Source organism: Trachymyrmex septentrionalis, unplaced genomic scaffold, assembly GCF_001594115.1.
Source record: "Trachymyrmex septentrionalis isolate Tsep2-gDNA-1 unplaced genomic scaffold, Tsep1.0 scaffold37, whole genome shotgun sequence".
Lineage (NCBI taxonomy): Eukaryota > Metazoa > Arthropoda > Insecta > Hymenoptera > Formicidae > Trachymyrmex > Trachymyrmex septentrionalis.
This window is the reverse complement of record NW_017305536.1, coordinates 263,953-284,112: the sequence shown is the minus strand read 5'-3', so window position 1 is coordinate 284,112 and position 20,160 is coordinate 263,953. Positions and strand designations below refer to the sequence as shown.

The window sequence follows — 20,160 nt, the reverse complement described above, 5'->3', positions numbered from 1 at the left end:
ATATATATATATATATATATATATATATATATATATATGTATATGTGAGAAGCAGTATTTTAATTATATATCCTTTTTAATTCTTTTAATTTAATCCCTATGAATTTATGTAAAGTTCATTTAAAAATTAGTGCTTGCAAGGATATGGCTAATTAAATTAACTATTAAAATGGATTGATAGATAAAATATCAGTCAGAAAATGCTTCAAGAACTTCTACTCGTTACTCGTATATTTAATGTAAGTCGTAGACATAACGATTTTTTATTTTATGAAATTGAACGGATCCATAATTGAACTCTGATAAAAGATCTTTCGGCATCGGATAAAATTGAATAATTTCTTGAAGTGTTATGCTGTCGAATATTTTCTCCAGGGTATTCTATGTACGTGGTATCATATTCCTCGATGGTCACATCTCCCCTATGAAACTATACGAGTATGTACTCGGCGCATGTACTCGATGCATGTACGGAAGATCGAGTTTCTGTTACCAGCACCGTTACAGTTTAGAAGGATCGCTTTCTTTAGAGAAGTCCAACATGCTTGATACGATTTGCACGTACGAGATTGGATATCCCATAAAAGTTACGTATCGATCAGAGATACGCGCATCTTTTAATGGCCGACAGAAATGCAATTTTTTGACGTTCGAATCTCGGCAAGACTTTATTGCTTAATCTTCTTCTGCTTTCTCTTTTTCTCTTCCAGCTGGATTACTAGATTAAATTGGATTGTTCTTTAAAAGGGAAATCTCAATTCTCCTTTATCTTCAAAAGCGCACGTCTTTCAATTGTTAAGAAAGACGAGCAAAATGCTTTGAGTGAGGAGAGGGAGAGAGAGAGAGAGAGAGAGAGAGAGAGAGAGAGAGAGAGAGAGAGAGAGTGTGTGTGTACAATGCAATATTTTATTTTATTAATATGCTTCTATTCCTAATTTATGACTGTGTTATTGGAATATTATTAACAGAGACTCGAAAAAGTCTGTCTTAGGATTAAGATTTTCGGAAACGCAGGAATTAGTCAATTACTGCTTATCGTGTAAACGGTCACGTAAGAGGAAGTCAATCAGATCGAATTATTATGTCGCTAAGACGGCTTTCTGACTAATGAGAAACTTTAGATTAGTATGTATCGCCTGCAAGTGCGATTCGTCGATATACACGCATGCTAATGCGTTCCTGTCAAATCAACATGCATCCTAATGACATGACTTCGAAATCCCTTATGCTGATATTACACAACCTCCAGCATACGAACTGCTATGATGAACTGCACGTACGATCCTTGGTTCCTAAATCGAATAAGACCTCTCGCAATTCATCGTATTCAATCCTTTTACCCTCCTTTCATCATTTTGAATCCTTCAATTTGCCTGATCTGTTTGCGCGCTCCAAACTGGCTTCGTTAGAAATCACTAACAGATGATATTTGAGCAAGAAATTTCAAAAGAGCAAATATTTCCCACAATAACTTTCCGATTAACGTGACAGTTCATTATTATATAGATGTTTTACATTAAAATTGCTGATGAGTATTCAATAGCTGTTTTTCGTGAAATCTTAAATCCTGAGAATGTGTGTGTTTACGAAAAACTTTGTATATAAAATTTTCTCAGTCTTTTTTTTTACTGGCACACGATGTTAAATTGCGTGGCATCACCCTGTCGAAGTTTGTTGGGGGCGTCTGCTTCGAGAAATGTGAGAAATTGTGCCATTTTCAGCGATGCTGCTGTCCCTATCTTTCCGATCGATGGCAGTAAATCCCATAGTGCGATAAAACTCACACCAACTTTTCTAATCGTTTTTCCATGAATTTACGCGTGTGCGCGTACTAGTAAAAACTTGCATACACAAAGCACGCGGCCGCGAAATGAGATCTCTTAGCCATAAATTGTCTTTTACCCTTTTTATCAAAGTATTTGTTTAAGACAGTGAAATTTTGCGAGAATCCGTGAAATGGAAAGGCCGAAGGAACATGTCGTGCCATTAGCGACGTCGAGTCTAATTACGAATTTGTATCGCGACGTTGATATTACAATGCTGAGATAAAGATAAATTGTACTAACTAATTATTGCCGTAAATATTTAATATCATCGCATGCGACGAGTGTCGTGCATTTTAAAATCGCGTGTACAAGTTGAATCGCCATCGGGGATATAAAACGTGCATACACACATTGTAACGTATGCATTTACATACAAACTGCAGCATAGAGGTCGGACGTAATTCTCGCGCCTCGCTATGCCTTTTATTGGTAACTTTTCAAACTGGATGTGTAACTCACCAAAAGAAGAGAATCGATCGGAACATGGTCCATTAATGTCTCGAGTTTAGCAATTTTTTTTTACACAAGACACGAAACGTAGATACAATTAATCCTCCGTGAATCAGGTGGGGTGTGACATGCTTCAACAAAATGAATTTCTATAACTTCGTAAAAAGTATCGCGCGCATGTTGCCGGTTTTGTGCAACTGGAAATTGCGTTGTTACCAATCATATTAAATTATAGTATATTTGTGATAAAGTATAGCATACGGTATGAGATAATACCCACATATATGATTCACGCTGATTTTCCACCTGGTTTGCAGAGGATTAAAAAAGTGTAGAAACTTTACGTAAATTTTATTTAGCGAAATCGACGACCATCAAATTTTATTATACAGGTATTTTATTATATATTTAGATAAAAAGATTGAATAAAGAATTACTTTTTATTCGAAGGATGAAGGATTTTCACGATAATAGAAATAAAGACCGAACAAAGCAGATTGTTAAATCATTTCATTTTCGCACGCACGCGACGATCGATGCAAACAGAGATGAAATAGCCTTTGCACTTGCCACAGCCCGATTACGCACGTATCATTCATTCGCGCGGGAATAGCGCTTTCACGTCCGTGTGTCATGTGTGCATAAATATAGCTACAACGGGCGACGGCTTCAGGGCACGAAACCGCGGTACTGCAAAGCCGTGGCCTACTATGGGATGCAAATGTATATTGGCATTATGTTGTTGAAAATTGCGCGACGCGCGGCTGGTAATCCGACATGCGAATCGACAGCGCACTCCCAACTCCTTCGAGACACGGAATTCGTGAACGAATGATTCCCGACTATTGCACGGTTGTATTGCTACCGGTGACTTATTGTTAGTACATATTGATCGCACGCTTCAGTTAAGATTTTACAAAGTGAGCATACGTTTTTACGAAATTGAACTAATGGACAAATTAGATTCTTAGGTCTGTTTTTCTAGTATTGTAGTTTATGTTACGCGCGTACTGAGAGAATTTGGTTTATAGATAAATAAAATTTATAGTTAAACACACACAACGTAGGGAAGACCGGAGTACCATGAGTTACCAAAAATTCAAACTCTTAAAAGTACATCTAAATATAAAAATTTTTGTATTATTTTTTTTAATAATTAAAGCATAATGCATATTTTAAAATTTAATAAGTATAATAATTTAAAATAATAATAAAGTAATAATTTAAAATTTAATAAGTATGTTTAGTAAATATTTATTAGTTTTTAAGAAAAAAATATAAACATATTTTTTTTAAAATGACCCATGGTTCTTCATATCCAAGGTACCATAAGTCACACACGGAATAGTAAGATTATGCAAGAAATAATGGTGACGAAAGTTGAAAAGTATTTTTAATTAAATAACAATAAATAAAGAGCAAAGTAAGAGTCAACACATTTCTTTAAAAAAAAAAGTCACACAATTAAAAGACTAAATTACAAATAGAGAAAAGTAAAATTAAAGAAGTATAAAATAAAAAATAAAAAATAAAAAATAAATAATAAATAATAAAAACATAGTTAAAATTACAAGTTTCGGCTGAGCCGGATTGAGCCCTCTTCAGACATATAAAAAAAAACTAATACAAAATCAATCGCAAATGTTCGTATATTCATTATTATACATTCACAGTTCGGATGAGTCTTGATCTAGAACTCGACATTATTTCCGTACGATTGAACAGTGTCAAATGTGTTTCAAATATCTTGGAAAAGTTCAAAAATTATGTGTAAATTATTCAAACAAGTGTGTCCATAAGAATAAAAAAACTTTCAGAATATAAAGGGTGTCCCAAAATTAACGCAAGATTTGAATTAAATAGAAAACACAGTTTTTAGTCTTTTGATTGTTATTTTTTTATTGAATCATAAAGTACATAGGATAGGATAGTTATTTGTGGAATAACACATCGGGCAAATGGCCTCCATGGCTTTGCATGCACATATGCACTCGTTTGTCGAAATTTTCCATGACCATTTTGCATAAATGTGGCTGAATTTCGTTGATGCAGCGTTGAATCTCCTCCTTTAATGCACGGGTGGTTGTGGGCTTGTTGACATAGACCTGTGATTTCAAATAACCCCATAAAAAGAAATCTAATGGTGTTAAATCACACGATCTAGGGGGCAATTTTGGCGATTAACAAAGCCATCAAGGTGAAAATGTGCTTCATCGCTTAGGATGATTTTGCTCGAAAAATCAGCATCCATTTGTTGATGATTCAATAATCCATTCAACGAACTCATTTTCACTAACCCTAAACTGTCAGCTGTTAAATTGTTTTTTTTTTGGGTTGCCAACACTACTGCACAAATGGCGGCAAATTCAAATCTTGCGTTAATTTTGGGACACCCTTTATAAAGAAAGGTGGAACGCAGATGTGTAAGACAGACATTATGTATCGATTATTATGTACGCTCGCTGTTGCGGATCACCACGGACTCATTTTTAATTAACTTGCACATTCTTAACATAGTTACTAATAATAAAAAATCCAAAAAAATCAGGGCGAATGAGAGTCAGCGTGGTAGTTAATACGCAATTTTAAATCTTTATTCCAAAAAATAGAATCTTTATTTAAAAAAATAGTACGTTTTAGTTCACTTTGGAACCATCTTTAGCAATACAATTTCAAAATATCAATCCCTTCACGTCCAAGAATAAAATCACCATCAGATTAACAGATTTAATGTTGTAATCTATTCGAAACATTAAAACAATTATCTTTATAAATATTTCGAAACTATTCTATCCAACAAGTTACAATTTAACATTAAAAAATTGGTGACTCATCCCAAGACATAGAAGGAATTCGTCTTGACATTGGATCAAAGCCAATTAAAATTTATTATTACTAAAGAGCATCAAGTTAAAAAAACGCAGTTCAAAAACGAAACATGACTACATTTAATATAATAAGAAAGACACGTCAGGTCAACAAGAAAAATAAAAAGAAAAACGGACAATGTCAATATAAACAATAATTTGTATAAACCGACAAAATGTAACTATTTAATATCTTTTAATAATTGTACAATATATAAGTTTGATGTACACGCTCTGTATCTGAGCATAAATTGAGACTATTTTATTGCGTAAGTATATGAAGGTATTCAGATATTAAATGTTTATTGAGAAAACGCTCTTCATCTAGCATCACGATATTCTCCCCATCGAAGTCACGTTTAAATTCAATCCGATGTTCTGTGATCACCGATTGGTTGTTACTATTCCGGTTAATATGATTACAATGCTCAGCCTGTCTAGTTTTAAGTTTTCTTCCTGTCTCTCTGCCCAATATTTTATACACAACATTTTTTTTCTTTTCTCTTGGGAGGATGTCTTTATGTTCCATGATCGAATTATTTAATTTATTTAAGCTAGTAAAAGCTAATTTAGTGTTAAAGGTTTTATTAATACTTTTGAATTTATCTGAAATTTTTGGAATATAAGATAGTATAAACCAAGAAGTACAATCCCTCTTGATTTTTTCACTCGATTCTTTCTGTTGTATCATACCTTTATAAATGAAATTTTTAAACGTGCGTTAATAGTATTAAAAATTAAATCAATCGGATAATCATTTTTTAGTAATGTTTTTTAACTTGATATTCTTTAATAATAATAAATTTTAATTAGTTTTGATGCAATGTCGAGACGAATTCCTTCTATGTCTTGGGGTGAATCATCAGTTTTTTAATATTAAATTATAACTTGTTGGATAGAAGAGTTTTGAAATACAATATTTATGAAATATAATTGTTAATACTTGAAATACGAAGCGCCTTACGGGTCCGAGTGTTAAGATGTTGAACTACTATATAATATACATTCATTTAAATTGAATTAATTTTCAGAAATAAATTGCGAGCCGATGAAATTATCGGATTCACAATCAATCTGAAACAAATAATCCCCCAAAAATTTCCCAAATCTTAAAAAACTAATAAACTTGCGAAAAATATTTAATTATATAATTGTTAATATTAATTTAATGTTTCGAATAGATTACAACATCAAATTTGATGGTGATTTTTTTTTGAATAAAGGGATTGATATTTTGAAATTGCACTGCTGAGGATGGTTCCAAAATGAACTGAAATATATTATTTTTTGGAATAAAATTTCTATTTTCTGGAATAAGTCCCGCGCGATTTAAGATTGCCTATTAACTACCACCAAAATTACATTATTACTATTATAATCACTAATACAATAAAATATAATTACAAAGAGTGGAAGTTTTCAAAATTTAATAAATTTATCGATTTAAAGAATAATTTTTCTTAAAAAAATATATATATACATATATTAAATATATTTTGTGAACTAGAAATCGTAATATTTCTGCGAGTGAATATTTATGCGCGTTCTAATTTTAATTCTCGTTTAATAATATCTACCATTGTAATAATTTTGCGCAGTTTGGTTGATTTTGAAAATAAAATTTTCTTTTAATTTATTTGTGCGCTTTTCCTAAAAAAGTTGTGAGTTACCTTCAAATTCTCCGCTAGCCATATTATATTATTCGACCAACATTTCCATATTTTGCGTATTTTTTACATTTCGCAAATTAATTGCACGAGGCGGAACATTCACTTCGGGGTATAATGTAATGCACAAGTTCATAATAAAAATATACAAGAAATTCTGACGAGAGATGAGCGGTCTCTTTGTTTCGAGCGAAGCGATAAATTGCGAATAACGTTCGATGCGTGGCACGCGCGACATTTCAAAGGCCCTGGTTTTACCGTAAAGTGCAATGGCTGCGGGGGTGGCTTTGGCCATCTATTAAATCCTGCGCGCTCACTGATTCGGGCATTAAAACTTTAGGTCATCGAGCAACGTATGCCTATGGCAATTCAGCTTGAAAGGGGTCGCTATGCGAGGCATGAAAAGGGATAACTGTTGTATAATCGTCACTCGTTCAGGAGAGGGGACAGCTCGGCTCCATCCCTGGTCCATTTGATTTAATTGAATTCTAGTCACGTTCCCATCATTCTCCGTCATCAGCGTACGGTAAACTAAGCTTTTTGCGATCCATTTAACAAATCGCCGTGACAGCGTTTGTATCGAAATTATTTTGTAACATTGTTCACGCTATCTCATCGGCGCGATCGTCAAACTTCTCGCTCGTTCATCGTTTTGTACGAATTTAAGGCTATAATACACAAAAGAACCTAAACTGTAAAACATAATCAATACGTTATTTCCTTACGTTACAGTCTTTACTGCGACCGATTTACTCGCGCTTACGTTTTCCTGCGTGCCATGGCTCTTCATTTTCTATTTCTTGAACTAGATATTTTGTGATACTATAATAAGGAAATCAACCAATCAAAATTCTTCTTTTCCATGGAATGAGAGGAAAGGAAAGCTTCTGATTAGTCGATTCGCTTATATGCACTATGCGTTATGTGTTATGCAAAAGTCTGTGCGCTGCGGCCATTAATCTGTTAGACATTACGTGTGTGAGTTTCATACTTGAGTAAACTTTAGTTCTTACTGACGCCACGGTAAATTCCGGAAAATAATCCGAGAACTTGTGAAGTGCACGTTCTGATATGCTATATCGACGCGCCTCGAAGTCACACTTGTTCCATTTCGGCAGAGGCGTTACGGGGTGTTGTTACGGCGGCGCGGTGTTCAAGATTGGTCCGTGAAATAGAGAGCCGTAACAAGGTCTGTTAAATGTCATTTAAATGCCACGCTATCGCTTGCTTGCCCATGGTCATTCGCCGTATAGGTATACCCGCGCGTGATAGTACGAAACGCAGGCCACCGTGAAATTACCAGTGCAGTAGCGGAGGCTTCGCATCATATTTCAATTTTTCTACGTGAACGGTACGATGCATACGATGAGCCAGCGTATATGTATATAGCTATACTTACATTACGTGAAATGTGTAAAATAGATTGTACTGATTTTTTCATCAGCTAATATCTCACTTACGCGTTCAATGCAATCACAAAGCGACGATGACACACGTATTTCGTCGAAGCATTTAATACGACTGAGATTAATAAGACTTTTTTCACTACTTCCGTATAATATCCGACTTGCGTTTGCGCATCGCACGCGATATGATAGTCGCTAAATTCGTTTCGCCGTAAAAGCGTAATAAAAGAGTGCGATCTCATAAAGGGTTTCCAGCTCATTCGTACGCGATAACGCTCGGGTGTAATTAAGCCATTGCATCCCACTACCTGATTAAAAGGATTAAAATACACCCCTCCATTTTGCGCGACGTTATATTAATAGTAATCTACGAATGTCCCGTCCGACATTATACGATTTGACAGGAGTTATCTCGCACGGCTTTAATGGAATTTGTTGATTAATATCCCTAGAATTAATGCGGAAATATCGCGCTTGCTAAATTGCTTCGCTATTGCGCGATCGAGTTTTTGTTATTGCATTCGGCGACTATCAGCGTTGCAAATTCGATCACGCTATGCGTTTCAAGTGCATTTGTCATTACCCGCTCGTTTGGAGGACAGTTTTTAAAACTGGTTTCGATTTATTTTTAGATATGATAGCTATGTTACTTTATTGTTTCAATTTTTTATATAAGCTTTTTTTATGAGAATACAACAAAAAAAAAAACATGAATAAATACGGATGGATATTATACAGCAAGATATTAATTGTTTCATAGAGTTATTAATTTATGGAATTATTAATCAACTATTCATACACGTTGTAAATTATCGTTTTACACAGGATAACTAAAGATACGATGGTTATTGCATGTATAATAATGATATTATTTACATTTATAGAATTGCTAATAAATACCAGCTATCTATTGATCTGTAATATTATAATCGTGTAATATCACTTCACGTAATTAACTTCAGAGTCAGATATAGAACGAATTGTATAAGATACTGAAATTTGATTAAATATATGAGATTTATTTTCTGTTCCTGCATTGATTGCACTAGTTCAAAAAGCGTATATTAAAGCGTTTTCTGTTCCCAAAATGGTGTCAGCGACATTGTTTTTTATTCCAATACAACAGCACTCAGTGCACGAGTTCACTGAACTGGCTGCATTAGGTTTGGAGTCGGTGCAAACAAAGCAAGCACTAATGTACACTAGTTCAGTCACACAAAACAGACTTTATACAAATAGTGCGAGAGTTTACGAAATAAAATGATAAAAATATATAAATGATATAGTAAGTCTACGTACAAAAATATTTTCAAATTCTATGAATAAAATAAATTGAGCTCTCGAGAATAACAGGAGGATAAAAGTACATTGACTAACGGGCAATTAATCGATGCAGTTATTCGTGCGTTGTAATTAACAAATATATTGTTCAAGACCTTACATACAAATTGGAAGAATCGGACGTTTTGGCTCCGTTCGATTCGCCATCATCAGCGATGTCCTAACAATAGATTCGAAAAATTGTATAGAATAGATCTCAAAATATTTTGTGTCGTCATTATTTTCAATGAAGAATATTCTTAATGATAAAATTGTATTAATGCTTTCATTTTCATCATACGAATCTAATACTTCCATATAAACAATGTAGACACCATTTTTATCTGGCATTAGAATGTTTTTCGTTCCTTGCCTTACATTTACACTTGTCAGTTATGGATTGCATTAATTCAGTTCAGTTCAGTTCTAGTGCAGGAGCAGAAAATAAACCCTTGAATGAAGAAGAATATCATATCTGGATTATGTCGCGCTTCAATTATTTCATTTATATTCTAAACTAATCTAAACACATATTGTATTTGATCTCCTTTCCCTGTTATGTCCATTCCGTATTTTTTTAATTATCATCGTCTGCTTTTTTCAATTCTTTTCTTTAATTCATCATTTGCCTTTTAGAGAATATCCCTGAAGGAAAAAAAAGCTATTTCTCACTCTACCTTGTAATCGAAAAAATGGCTACGATTTTTTTTCTATTTATTATTACTTTTCTATCTACACATATTATCTCATTGTGTACTAATATTCAATGAAAAGATAAGAAAGACAGAATTTTGCAAAGTCACTGATTTAAGAACATTGTAAAAAAACATTGTAAAAAAAAAATTTTTATCGTAAATATTACGGGTTATGTTATCGAAAAATCCCACGAGAGAAAGAGGGAGAGAGAGAGAGAGAGAGAGAGAGAGAGAGAGAGAGAGAGAGAGAGGTGGTATTCTTTTTAATACAGTATATCGGGAGGCGGGAGATAAAGCACTTCGCTATTCGGGGGAAGACTCGATCGTTTGGACGGCAAAATAACAGACCCCGGCTGGCATGAGATTTTATGGGTATAGACGGACACTCGATATGGTTCGTACTCCACGGTACACATATGTATTCAAAAAGTGTGCCGCCCACAGTGGAACTTGCAACGCGCTGCCGAGTGCGGAGGCATATTTTCAAACAAACCTTTTTTATGGACCAGTTTGTACTGGTCAGTAATAAAACACTTCGATACTTCCACATACACATACAGGGTGGTTTGGGCCGTTTGATCCTGCGCATGAGTATATTGTATGAGTTCACCCTCGAATCGTTCAGTCAAATTCACAGTAACATCCTTAGAGAATCGAAAAAATACAATGTACCGATGAAAAAAATAATATTTGTTCTATAAAAGATATGTAGGGGAAGTCCAGGCAAAGCGGATGTGTTAAAGTTTGGGAAAAAAATGACAGTTAAAATTAAGATCAGAAACCTTTTTTATGCCGCCTAATTTTATTTTAGAAATCTAACTTTAAAATAAAAAATTACATTAAATTATAAAACTTGAACATTTAAATGTCTTTTTAAATCTAAACGTAAATAAAGAGAAATTATCGGCTTTGCCCGAGTTTTCTGGGAAAAGCTGATGAGTTACTCGAGCAATGAGAAAAAAATTCAAAATTAGCAATCGTCACAAAAAACAGCTGTCAAATCCTCTATGTATAGTACAACCTTCATGAGCCCATTTGGTGCACTGAATCTAGTCTTCGGACGATGGGTCGGTGTATGTATGCTCTTCAGAACACATATACTGCGTTGTAGAAAAAAAATGAGATGTAAACAATTATGTAACTTTTGTTCACTCAAGATTATCTGTCTCTCCGTCTTCCCGGTATTTTTAGTGCAATCACATACTGGGTAAAGAGGTCACTCGCTTTGCCCCCATCCACTTTGCCCAAAGAACCTATTTGGCGCCAATTTGGAAAAGTTGGAATAAGTTTAAGCAACAAAGTGAAAAATTTTAACCTCGAATACACATTTGAAGTCAGAGAATTCTTATAAAAAATCATTCTGGTTAAGAAATAGTTACTGCCAATAATTAAACTGCGTACCTTAAATTAAATTACGTACCATAAAGAAACTCACAATTTCTCTTATTTTTTTATCAAACACAAACGAGCGCAATCATATGTTATTTCGCACTTTCATGGCGTCGCCGGTCGGTCATTCCTTCAACAGTTGGAGACTCATAGTATTATTTCGGGTAGATAAGCGAAAATAAAAAATATCCGTTTTGCCTGGACTTCTCCTATTCTTTAATCAGTAGGTAAAAATTTAGTTATCTAATGAAATGATGGTGTTATCTTTTGCAATCGTACTTTGATGTATTCTGATATAATTAATATCTGTTCTGATTATATACATACATAATGTATACAATCGTTACTATTATATTTACTACATATACTATGCGCGGATTGTGCATCCATGTTGCAAAGGATGCAAAAGGAAATCGGAGACGGGATTGTCGATTCGCAAGGTAGATTAAAGAAATAAAACAAGTTTCTTTGGCAACGTGTACTGCGTTAAAAGCTCCGTATTGTATTTCTTATTTAAGCGGTCGAAACGAGAAGTACGATGAGTGTGAAAACTCCGGGCGGACGTGGAAGAATGTCTTAAAAAAATCTTCGGGGAAAAGTACGGGAAAGGTAGAGTTTTCACGTGGTTTCCCGGGCACTTTCTTCTTTCCTGTCTGTTAGTCTACCGTCTTTACTCTTCCACTACGGAGAATGGTTTGCTTTTTCCACGTCACGGAATCGCCGCCACAGAAAACGGTGTGCAGACCTTGCAGTTGTTGAATCTTCTATGTTTGCACATTATCGCAGGAAGAGAAAAGAGAATGTGAATGCATAAGATAGAGTGATCTTTTACTCTAAATTATAATATTATGAAATAATATAATTACAAATCTTCAATTTTATATTAATTTTGTATAACTGTTAATTTATTTTTTCAATGTAAATCGAATAAAGAAAAATAAGTCAATGGATATCATGCATTAAATGCATATGGTATAGTATTGTACAATATATCGTTATAAACTTTCATTTTTATAGGGCTGTAAAATTTCTGTCTCGATGTACAACTCGTTCGTTTTCATTAATTTATATAGTGAACTTACTATATATGTGATTAAGGTAAATTAAATTGGACTGAATTAAATTGAACTGAATGGATATATTAATTTTGCTTTAACGTGTTCGTCCGTGCACTTCCAAAGCAACGCCGAAACATGATTTTTTGCATTTCAACATTATCCCTTTCCCTTGTATTTTCGCTTGTAAAAATAAAAATACTTATAGATATCCAGCAATTATTTGATAGTTCGTGTTGTTACGTCTATTCGTTGAACATGTCGACTGTGCTCGAATGGGTTCATTATGTATTTCAATTGCTCATGACAATCATGTGCTGATTTTCCATTTGTTATTTACATTAAATCTCTTAAACTTGGTACTTTACATATTACAAACAATGACGATGTGTTATTAATTTTTCAACCGTTTTACACAATTTTTTTATGAGGCGCGTTTGAGTTGTAAAAACGCATCTTTTGTTAACTTAAAGATTGCAAGAACAGTTTCTTTACAAACGACAGTTATCTTTCGGATGGAAAAACATTTATGTTGCTCTTTCGTTCAGCAATGAACAACAAGAAGATGTACTTCCAGCAGTACTTGAATCACGATCGGGTTTATTCGACAAGAATAGCATCCCTCTTCTCGTACTCTTGGCACCGACCAGTTGAGTCCCTTGGTCGTCGGCTAAAAATCCGTGACTGTTTGTCTTCGGACGTAGTGACCTCGAGATTTACGGAACCTACGGAAAAAGCTTACATTCTGGACGGACAGGATAGTAACTTCGAGCCGGTTGTATCGATTCGCTCCGTCGAGCGGAATCGTATGTCGAGAGAAATTCCGACCGTCCATCAACTGTTATCGAACATTAGTGATCGTAGCGATAATCCAGTGAGTTTTAAGTTGGCAAAGGACACGCGAATACATTCCGGATTAAATCGAGGACGAGGTCAAGGATGAGTATCAGCGGTGCTACCCTTAAAATCCGACTGCAAACTTGGGTAGTACCATCGCCATTTTCTGTGTTTCTACTCCGAGGATCGCGCGCAATCTCGATTGCCGATCTAAATTATCTCGCTAATTTTGCCCGGTATCGATTGTCGACAAATCGGGATTTCTCTTATCCCCCAGAATATCTTAATTGCGCATCAAACTTGGATGCTGCTGTTTCCTTGGGATTTGAACATGAGGCTAGACCTTTTTGACTTTTTTTAATTTGATGGCAAATTATTATTAAACATTATTTTTTACACAGAATATATCTTTATGGCTGTATAAAGAAAAGTAGGACAAATCGGCTAAACAATGTAAGCTGAAAATATGGCACAGGTTATATTCTTAATGTTTATTCACTGGATTTCAGTAAGAAATATTCAATCTATAAATTATTTTTTGTATGTATATTTTAATGTGCTTAAAATTAATAATTTTTTGAAAATATATAGAAAATACGGGCGGTTTAAAATAAACGTCGTTGTCAGATTAGAAACAAAGTATCAGAAACAAAGTATTACAATTAAGAAAAACGGTCATACATATACATATGTAAGGAGAAAGCAAAATCAGAAAAGTTCGACAATTTAAAATATGTATATGCGACAGCAGCGCGATCGAATGATGACTCGCGGGATTGGAGCAATCCGTTACGAACTGTCGCCGATATCTGACAAGTATTAAAATTGCTCTTTGAATAATGAACTCTTGAGTAATCATTCCACTGTTCTCCTCAGACATCTAAATTCCTTACATGTAGGAACATAAAAGATAATTAATCAAGGTATAACAGGAACCATTGAGAAGATTCCAGATGACATTATGATATTCTTATCTCGTCTCTGTTATAAAAAGGAGATTCTCGATCGTGTTCTCCTACTATCATCGTCACGAAAATATCGGAAGTATTAGAAATTGATTTCTATTATTTTCTATCACTTTCGATTTCTTTTTCTCTCGCGAATATTATCAATCTGGAAATTGTTATCGTATTATTATTATATTTATTGCCATGTTTACACATATTTCCATTATGACTCAAAATTCAAAATTAATTTAATCTTTCTACTTGAAAAACGTAAAAATTTTGGTTTATACGTAAAACCAAGCCGAGATCACAGTACATTTATGTAAAATGAGAAATTAAAGTATATGTCTCATGTAAAAAATTACACAAAAGCAGAATTATATCCGCATATATCATGGTGAATGGATATGACGTCAATTCGACGAGCTGGTTTATTTTATTTGACTTTGACAAAGATACATTTTATTTGATAATACAAAACAGACAGCGAATCTCATTAATGTGTCAAAGAGTAATCTAAGAAAAAAAATTGTACTAATTATTCCAGTTGATCAATTTTTAACATATTAAAAGCAATTTAAATATGGCATGTATATATATATATTTTTTTAAATACATTATTTATTTAATATAATCGATATAATCATAAATTTTATAATTTATTAGAGATAAATAGAATTAGAGATAAATAGAATTTTTTGAAAGAGAGACTTTTCGTACAAATTTATTATGGCACTGTAATTTGTTACTTATGTGTTACATACATTTTTTATATCATGCACGAAAAAAAAAAACAGTTTTGTTGAAGTATCTAAAAATTTAGCTAGATAAAAATCTGAAAATAAATGTTGTTGGACTATCAAAATAATTATGTTAAACGCTCAAACTAGTTGCTAGAATGTCTAAACTTTTTGCAACATTGCTCATCATGCCTGAATTTTCTACATATTTATTTTGGTGGTCCAATAAAATTATTTTCTGATCCGTATCTATTTAAATTTTTAGATGTTTCAACAAGATTGTCCCGCGTGTGTTACTTAAAAATTGATTATTTTTTATTTATTTTCTTAAATAATGGAAAATCTAAATGATTTGATCCCGCAAGTAATTCTTGACGATGCACTTTCGTGCTGTCTCTCCCTCAACGATTTTGGAAATTAATCGCGTTGCTCGGACCTCAAACCACGTAAATCGGCTTACGTACGTCCGGAATTTCTGTGGCCGCGCGTATCTCGCGCTCCTGCGTGATCAACACCAACTATGTTCTCAACGCGGTGTTAGGTGTGGTGTAAATGTGTGTGTGTGTGTGTGTGTGTGCGTCTGTTTACACAGATTCGCAATGTGGTGTACGCGCAGGCGGACGCCGCTGTACTTCGGAAGCTTTTAGTCGTTTCATACCGATTTCGCAGCTTAATTACATGGAGGAGAGCCGTTCAGGTGAAACTCAACCAAGGCGAAACTGCCCGGAATATCCTATTCGATGTTAATGATGCTACTGACCCGCAAGCCCGCCCCTCTGCCAGTCCACTATCGTATTGCCGGACTCGAATCCCTTGGTCACAAATTACAGGACCAAACTAGATACGTGCCCGGCTTTTCTCAAGATCCATAAGGACCCTCAGAGTTACGAGAAGAAGAAGCTCCGGGAATTACCGCGCGCTCGCGTAATCACGACGAATGAGCATTAACGAATTAAGAAACGCCCACAGGCGAGTGCATTTCTCGTAACCCGAGAAATAAGACTTTCCGAGGGAGATCCCAGAGCGCCTTCAATTAGAAGTCGCGAATCTCCTCCATAACTCGATCAACTTCAAGTCGCTTGACACCTATTATTTACAACAAAGATCGACAAACTCGATGAAGCTTATGCTTGTAGCAATCATACTCGAAAATAGCTACAAATTATGTAGCAATTATACTCATACATCAGGTATACCGTATCAGAGCATCGATTGGAGCTCGATATATTGAGGAGAGGATGAAGAGAGTAAACTGGCCTTCAATTTTTGGCGCTACCACCAAACACACGAATCGATCGGCGCTCATATTCTCCGTAAATTGAATTCTACGGATTACGTATATCGTCCGATAGAGAAATCCTTACGTGATGCGCGATAAATCCTGCAACCAGATCGAAAACATAATAAGTATTCGGACATATCGATTCTCTGTATCGACGATAGGCGAGGAAACACTGGATTTTGCATCTCGAGGCCGTCTCGAGACCACGAGAGCATGATATATCGAACTGACGATCGGTCGGTCGGTATAATGGCCCGTTCGTGTGCAGGTGTTCTCGATGATGTCACGTAGGCCAGACAGCAAAGCGACCCCGCCGACCAACGTTGCAACAGCGGCGTCGCCGCGGTTGAACCGCCGAGTATGTCGGTTTGCATGCAAAACAACAGCCTTTATATCCTGATCGCAATTAATGAAAGACTCTGTGCTTACGTGGACGTTAAATGCCGATGTTGCGCGCGCGTATTTTAATAATCGGATACCGTGCACCACGGTGGACTCGTTAAAAGCGGCTTTAATCAAAACACTAGCGATGCGGATAAGAAGCATTTGCCTCTGCCATTTGTTATACGAAATTACAGTGTTCCGCTCGTGCTCTGTATTTCTATTGTAAGTTCAATACGATCGTTCACATTTTTGTTCACTTAGAAATAAGACGCGAATATCTTTTATATCGTTATAATAAACTCCCCCCCTCCCCCCCGTTTCGTATATCGTTATATGCAATCCCATTTCATGCATCGCTATGCGCGCTATAAATATGTTTATTAAATTAATACCTTCCGTAAACTTTGGCTAAATTACATCGTAGGATAATATCGTTCCTTGATATTCAGATACCGACAAGCATGCTTGAATCAGCGAACAATGTAACAGAAAATTCAATACTCAAGAAATTCCAGTATCTGAATATTTCAGATCGAGACTCCCGCATTTCAAAATATTCGGATTTGCACGATCCAAGTTGATATTTACAAGCTGTTTGAGTGTCGAGACGGCAAGAATTTTCGGATTGTCACGCTGCATCATATCGCCACACTGCAGGTCCACAAGGAGCAAAAGCTTCCACACTCACTTCTCCGCTAGAGTAGCCGGAGTTAAATTGAGTAGCGCGACGCGCGCCTTGCGAGTACCGCATAATGTGGCCTGACCCGGCCGGGACCTCGCGTGTAAAAGCCATAACTAACCTACAAATATCCCTGGGAAAGTTCTGTCCTGACCTCCGATGCCGTTCACGAGCCTAGCCGACGTAAACCGCATTGCCATTAAATGCCAGAAGCCCGCAGGCTGGACGCTGGGTGGTCAGTGCTGGGGGGAGGGGTGAAGCCAGAGGATCCCATCCTCCCTTTCCCACCCCATCCTGTTGCCACATGCAGCTCCTAAATATTTGATGATTCCCCAATGGTCAATTATTAACCGTCCTTTTACCGTAATTGCCGCGAACGGATTTATGCACCGACGAGAGAGCGCGAACGGCAACGTTTGGCTTCGAATCTCGTTGCCAGGGGTCGATTACTCGCACGTTTCGAGGATCGATAAAATGACGAGATGGGGAACGATCGTATTCAGCCCGAATGATGGATTGGCTTTTTGTTCAATTTAGGTATTATCTTTTGTCGAGGAGTTCTTGCGTATACTGGAAGGAATACAATTATTCTCGGTCTGAAAATCGAATATTAATTATTATTAATTATTAATTATTCAACCTCTAAGTACCACAGATGTTTGAACTCTTAAACTCTGTAACACTGATTGTGAGATGTTTTTTTTTAATCTAAATTTTTATATTTATTCTCTCGTGTGTATGCAGTTAGATTCACAATTAGAATTAGTACCAGTTCTTCAAAACTATTATGGACGATGTTATAAACTGTAAATATTCCTTTTTGTTTTAGGTAAGTGATTCCAATATGGAAACGAGCGATATTTTTTTTTTGGAACAGGCGCCTGACGTGAGTATGAAAATGAAGATATAATGATAATGCGTAAGTAAATTGTCACCCTTATGAAATTCATCTTACGTTAGAATGTAAGTATCCGGGAATACCTATATTAGGAGGAAACGCTTTCCTATACGTAACACCAAATTAATTAAAGAATTACGATAGCGTGAAATTACAACACTAATAATGAAAGACAAACAGACTTATAGATGCACCGAGATACGCGCGATTTTACGGCAGGCGGAATTTGTATAAGAATCAGACAAATAACAATTAGCAGCTTTAAGGCAGTCATTAAGTATTATTCGCGTAAAACTGCGAGACGATCTTATACGCTTGTGAACTAATTAAGCAGACGAATCACGTACGGCGCATAGCGCTCTCATCGCTGTCAACGATATTTCGCGAAATGTGGAAGATTAACTCGTGGAGGGGTCCTTACAGAAACGGCGTGTGACATCGTAGCGTTATGTCAGTATGATGGTGGAAGGCAAGGGAAGAGAGAGAGAGAGAAAGAGAGAGAGAGAGGGAGAGGGAGAGATGTGGCCTAGTTTATCTATCAGATCTACACAGGATTTGCAGATACGATATAGTCAGACATCGGGCCACATTTGGCACTCAATGTCGTAATACGACGGTGCGCGCGAGACGTTATTAGTATTCAGTTTGTTTCGCGGCAGCAGATGCAGTTAACTTCAAGCCACGGAACCACGTTACGACCGACGAAGTGGCTCGTCGGCACTGATATCCCGCGATATTCCGTTGAATCTCTTGCTAACATTAGTGACGTAAAATTGTTCCAACTAATTATTTTGGGCGAGAACGAGCGCAAGTCTGGCCAATTTTACGACGTACGTGCTTCTAAATTCTGTTTCAACACGTCGCAATTGCGAATGACATACGGTCGGCGGGTCTTTTGTTAATGAGAATCTAAAAAGTAAAGTATTTTTTTCTTTTTTTTACGTAGCACACACACACACACACATACACACACACAGGAGCAGAGTTTTGCATTAAATCCTTATAGGTTCACCGTAGCAGTTCTGATTAGTATGCTGCCGTTAGTGTTGCGTCAGGAGGTCTGTTGCCATCCGGAGGTCTGTTGCCACGGTTATTGGCCCACAATGCGCATAAACGTATGTCTGCTATGCTAAAACCAATAACTAATTACAGGTTCCCGCATTCATTAACCACACGCGTGAAAACAGCGCTCCCCATGGCCAGTTGGTCGTAACGACTGTCCAGGCGCAGCTATCGAATTCGCTTTCATTATACAAGATAACATGTGTTAATTAGTAAACGCAGATTCGATCCTTCCGTCCATTAGCTTCTCTTCGCTGATGCACAGAAAAGATTTCACATGTTGTATTAAGTATCATACATTTTGCGCGATATGAAAGCACTCTTTTTCCCTCCGTTGCGTAGTCGCAACTCTTATTTTCTCTAGAGTGCATTCCCCGCTGTTCTTTTTGTGTGAGATTATATTTGCAGCCGAAGAGAGAGCAGCATTATGTATTCACGAGTTATAGGAGTTCGACGATTGCTGTTCGCATTTAAGTTTTCATTTGCCTTTTAGTCGTGCATTTAGCCGCAATGTGCAAAATTAATTAAAGAAAGTTTTTAGCGTGCTGAGAGCGTCTCAAAAGGACGCGAGAAAAGTCCGGATTTCCTCGCGCGCGTCGATCAATCGTTAATGAACGCGCTGCACACGAGCAACATTGATTTAAACCGATCAGAGA

The 20,160-nt window shown here is 36.0% G+C and overlaps 1 protein-coding gene across 5 annotated transcripts in view; it reads left to right on the top strand.

Moving 5' to 3' along the window:
* LOC108750655 (tyrosine-protein phosphatase Lar-like) overlaps nucleotides 1-20,160 on the top strand; it is a 369,675-nt gene that overhangs the window by 156,182 nt on the left and 193,333 nt on the right. Inside the window, exon 1 of one of the 5 annotated variants that reach the window (XM_018490286.1) lies at nucleotides 18,423-18,463. The exons of the other annotated variants lie outside the window; for them this stretch is intronic. Coding sequence (XP_018345788.1) covers nucleotides 18,454-18,463 — 10 coding nt within the window. The 5' untranslated portion in view covers nucleotides 18,423-18,453. Of the gene's footprint in view, nucleotides 1-18,422; nucleotides 18,464-20,160 lie in introns of those variants that run through there. 5 annotated transcript variants of the gene reach the window in all.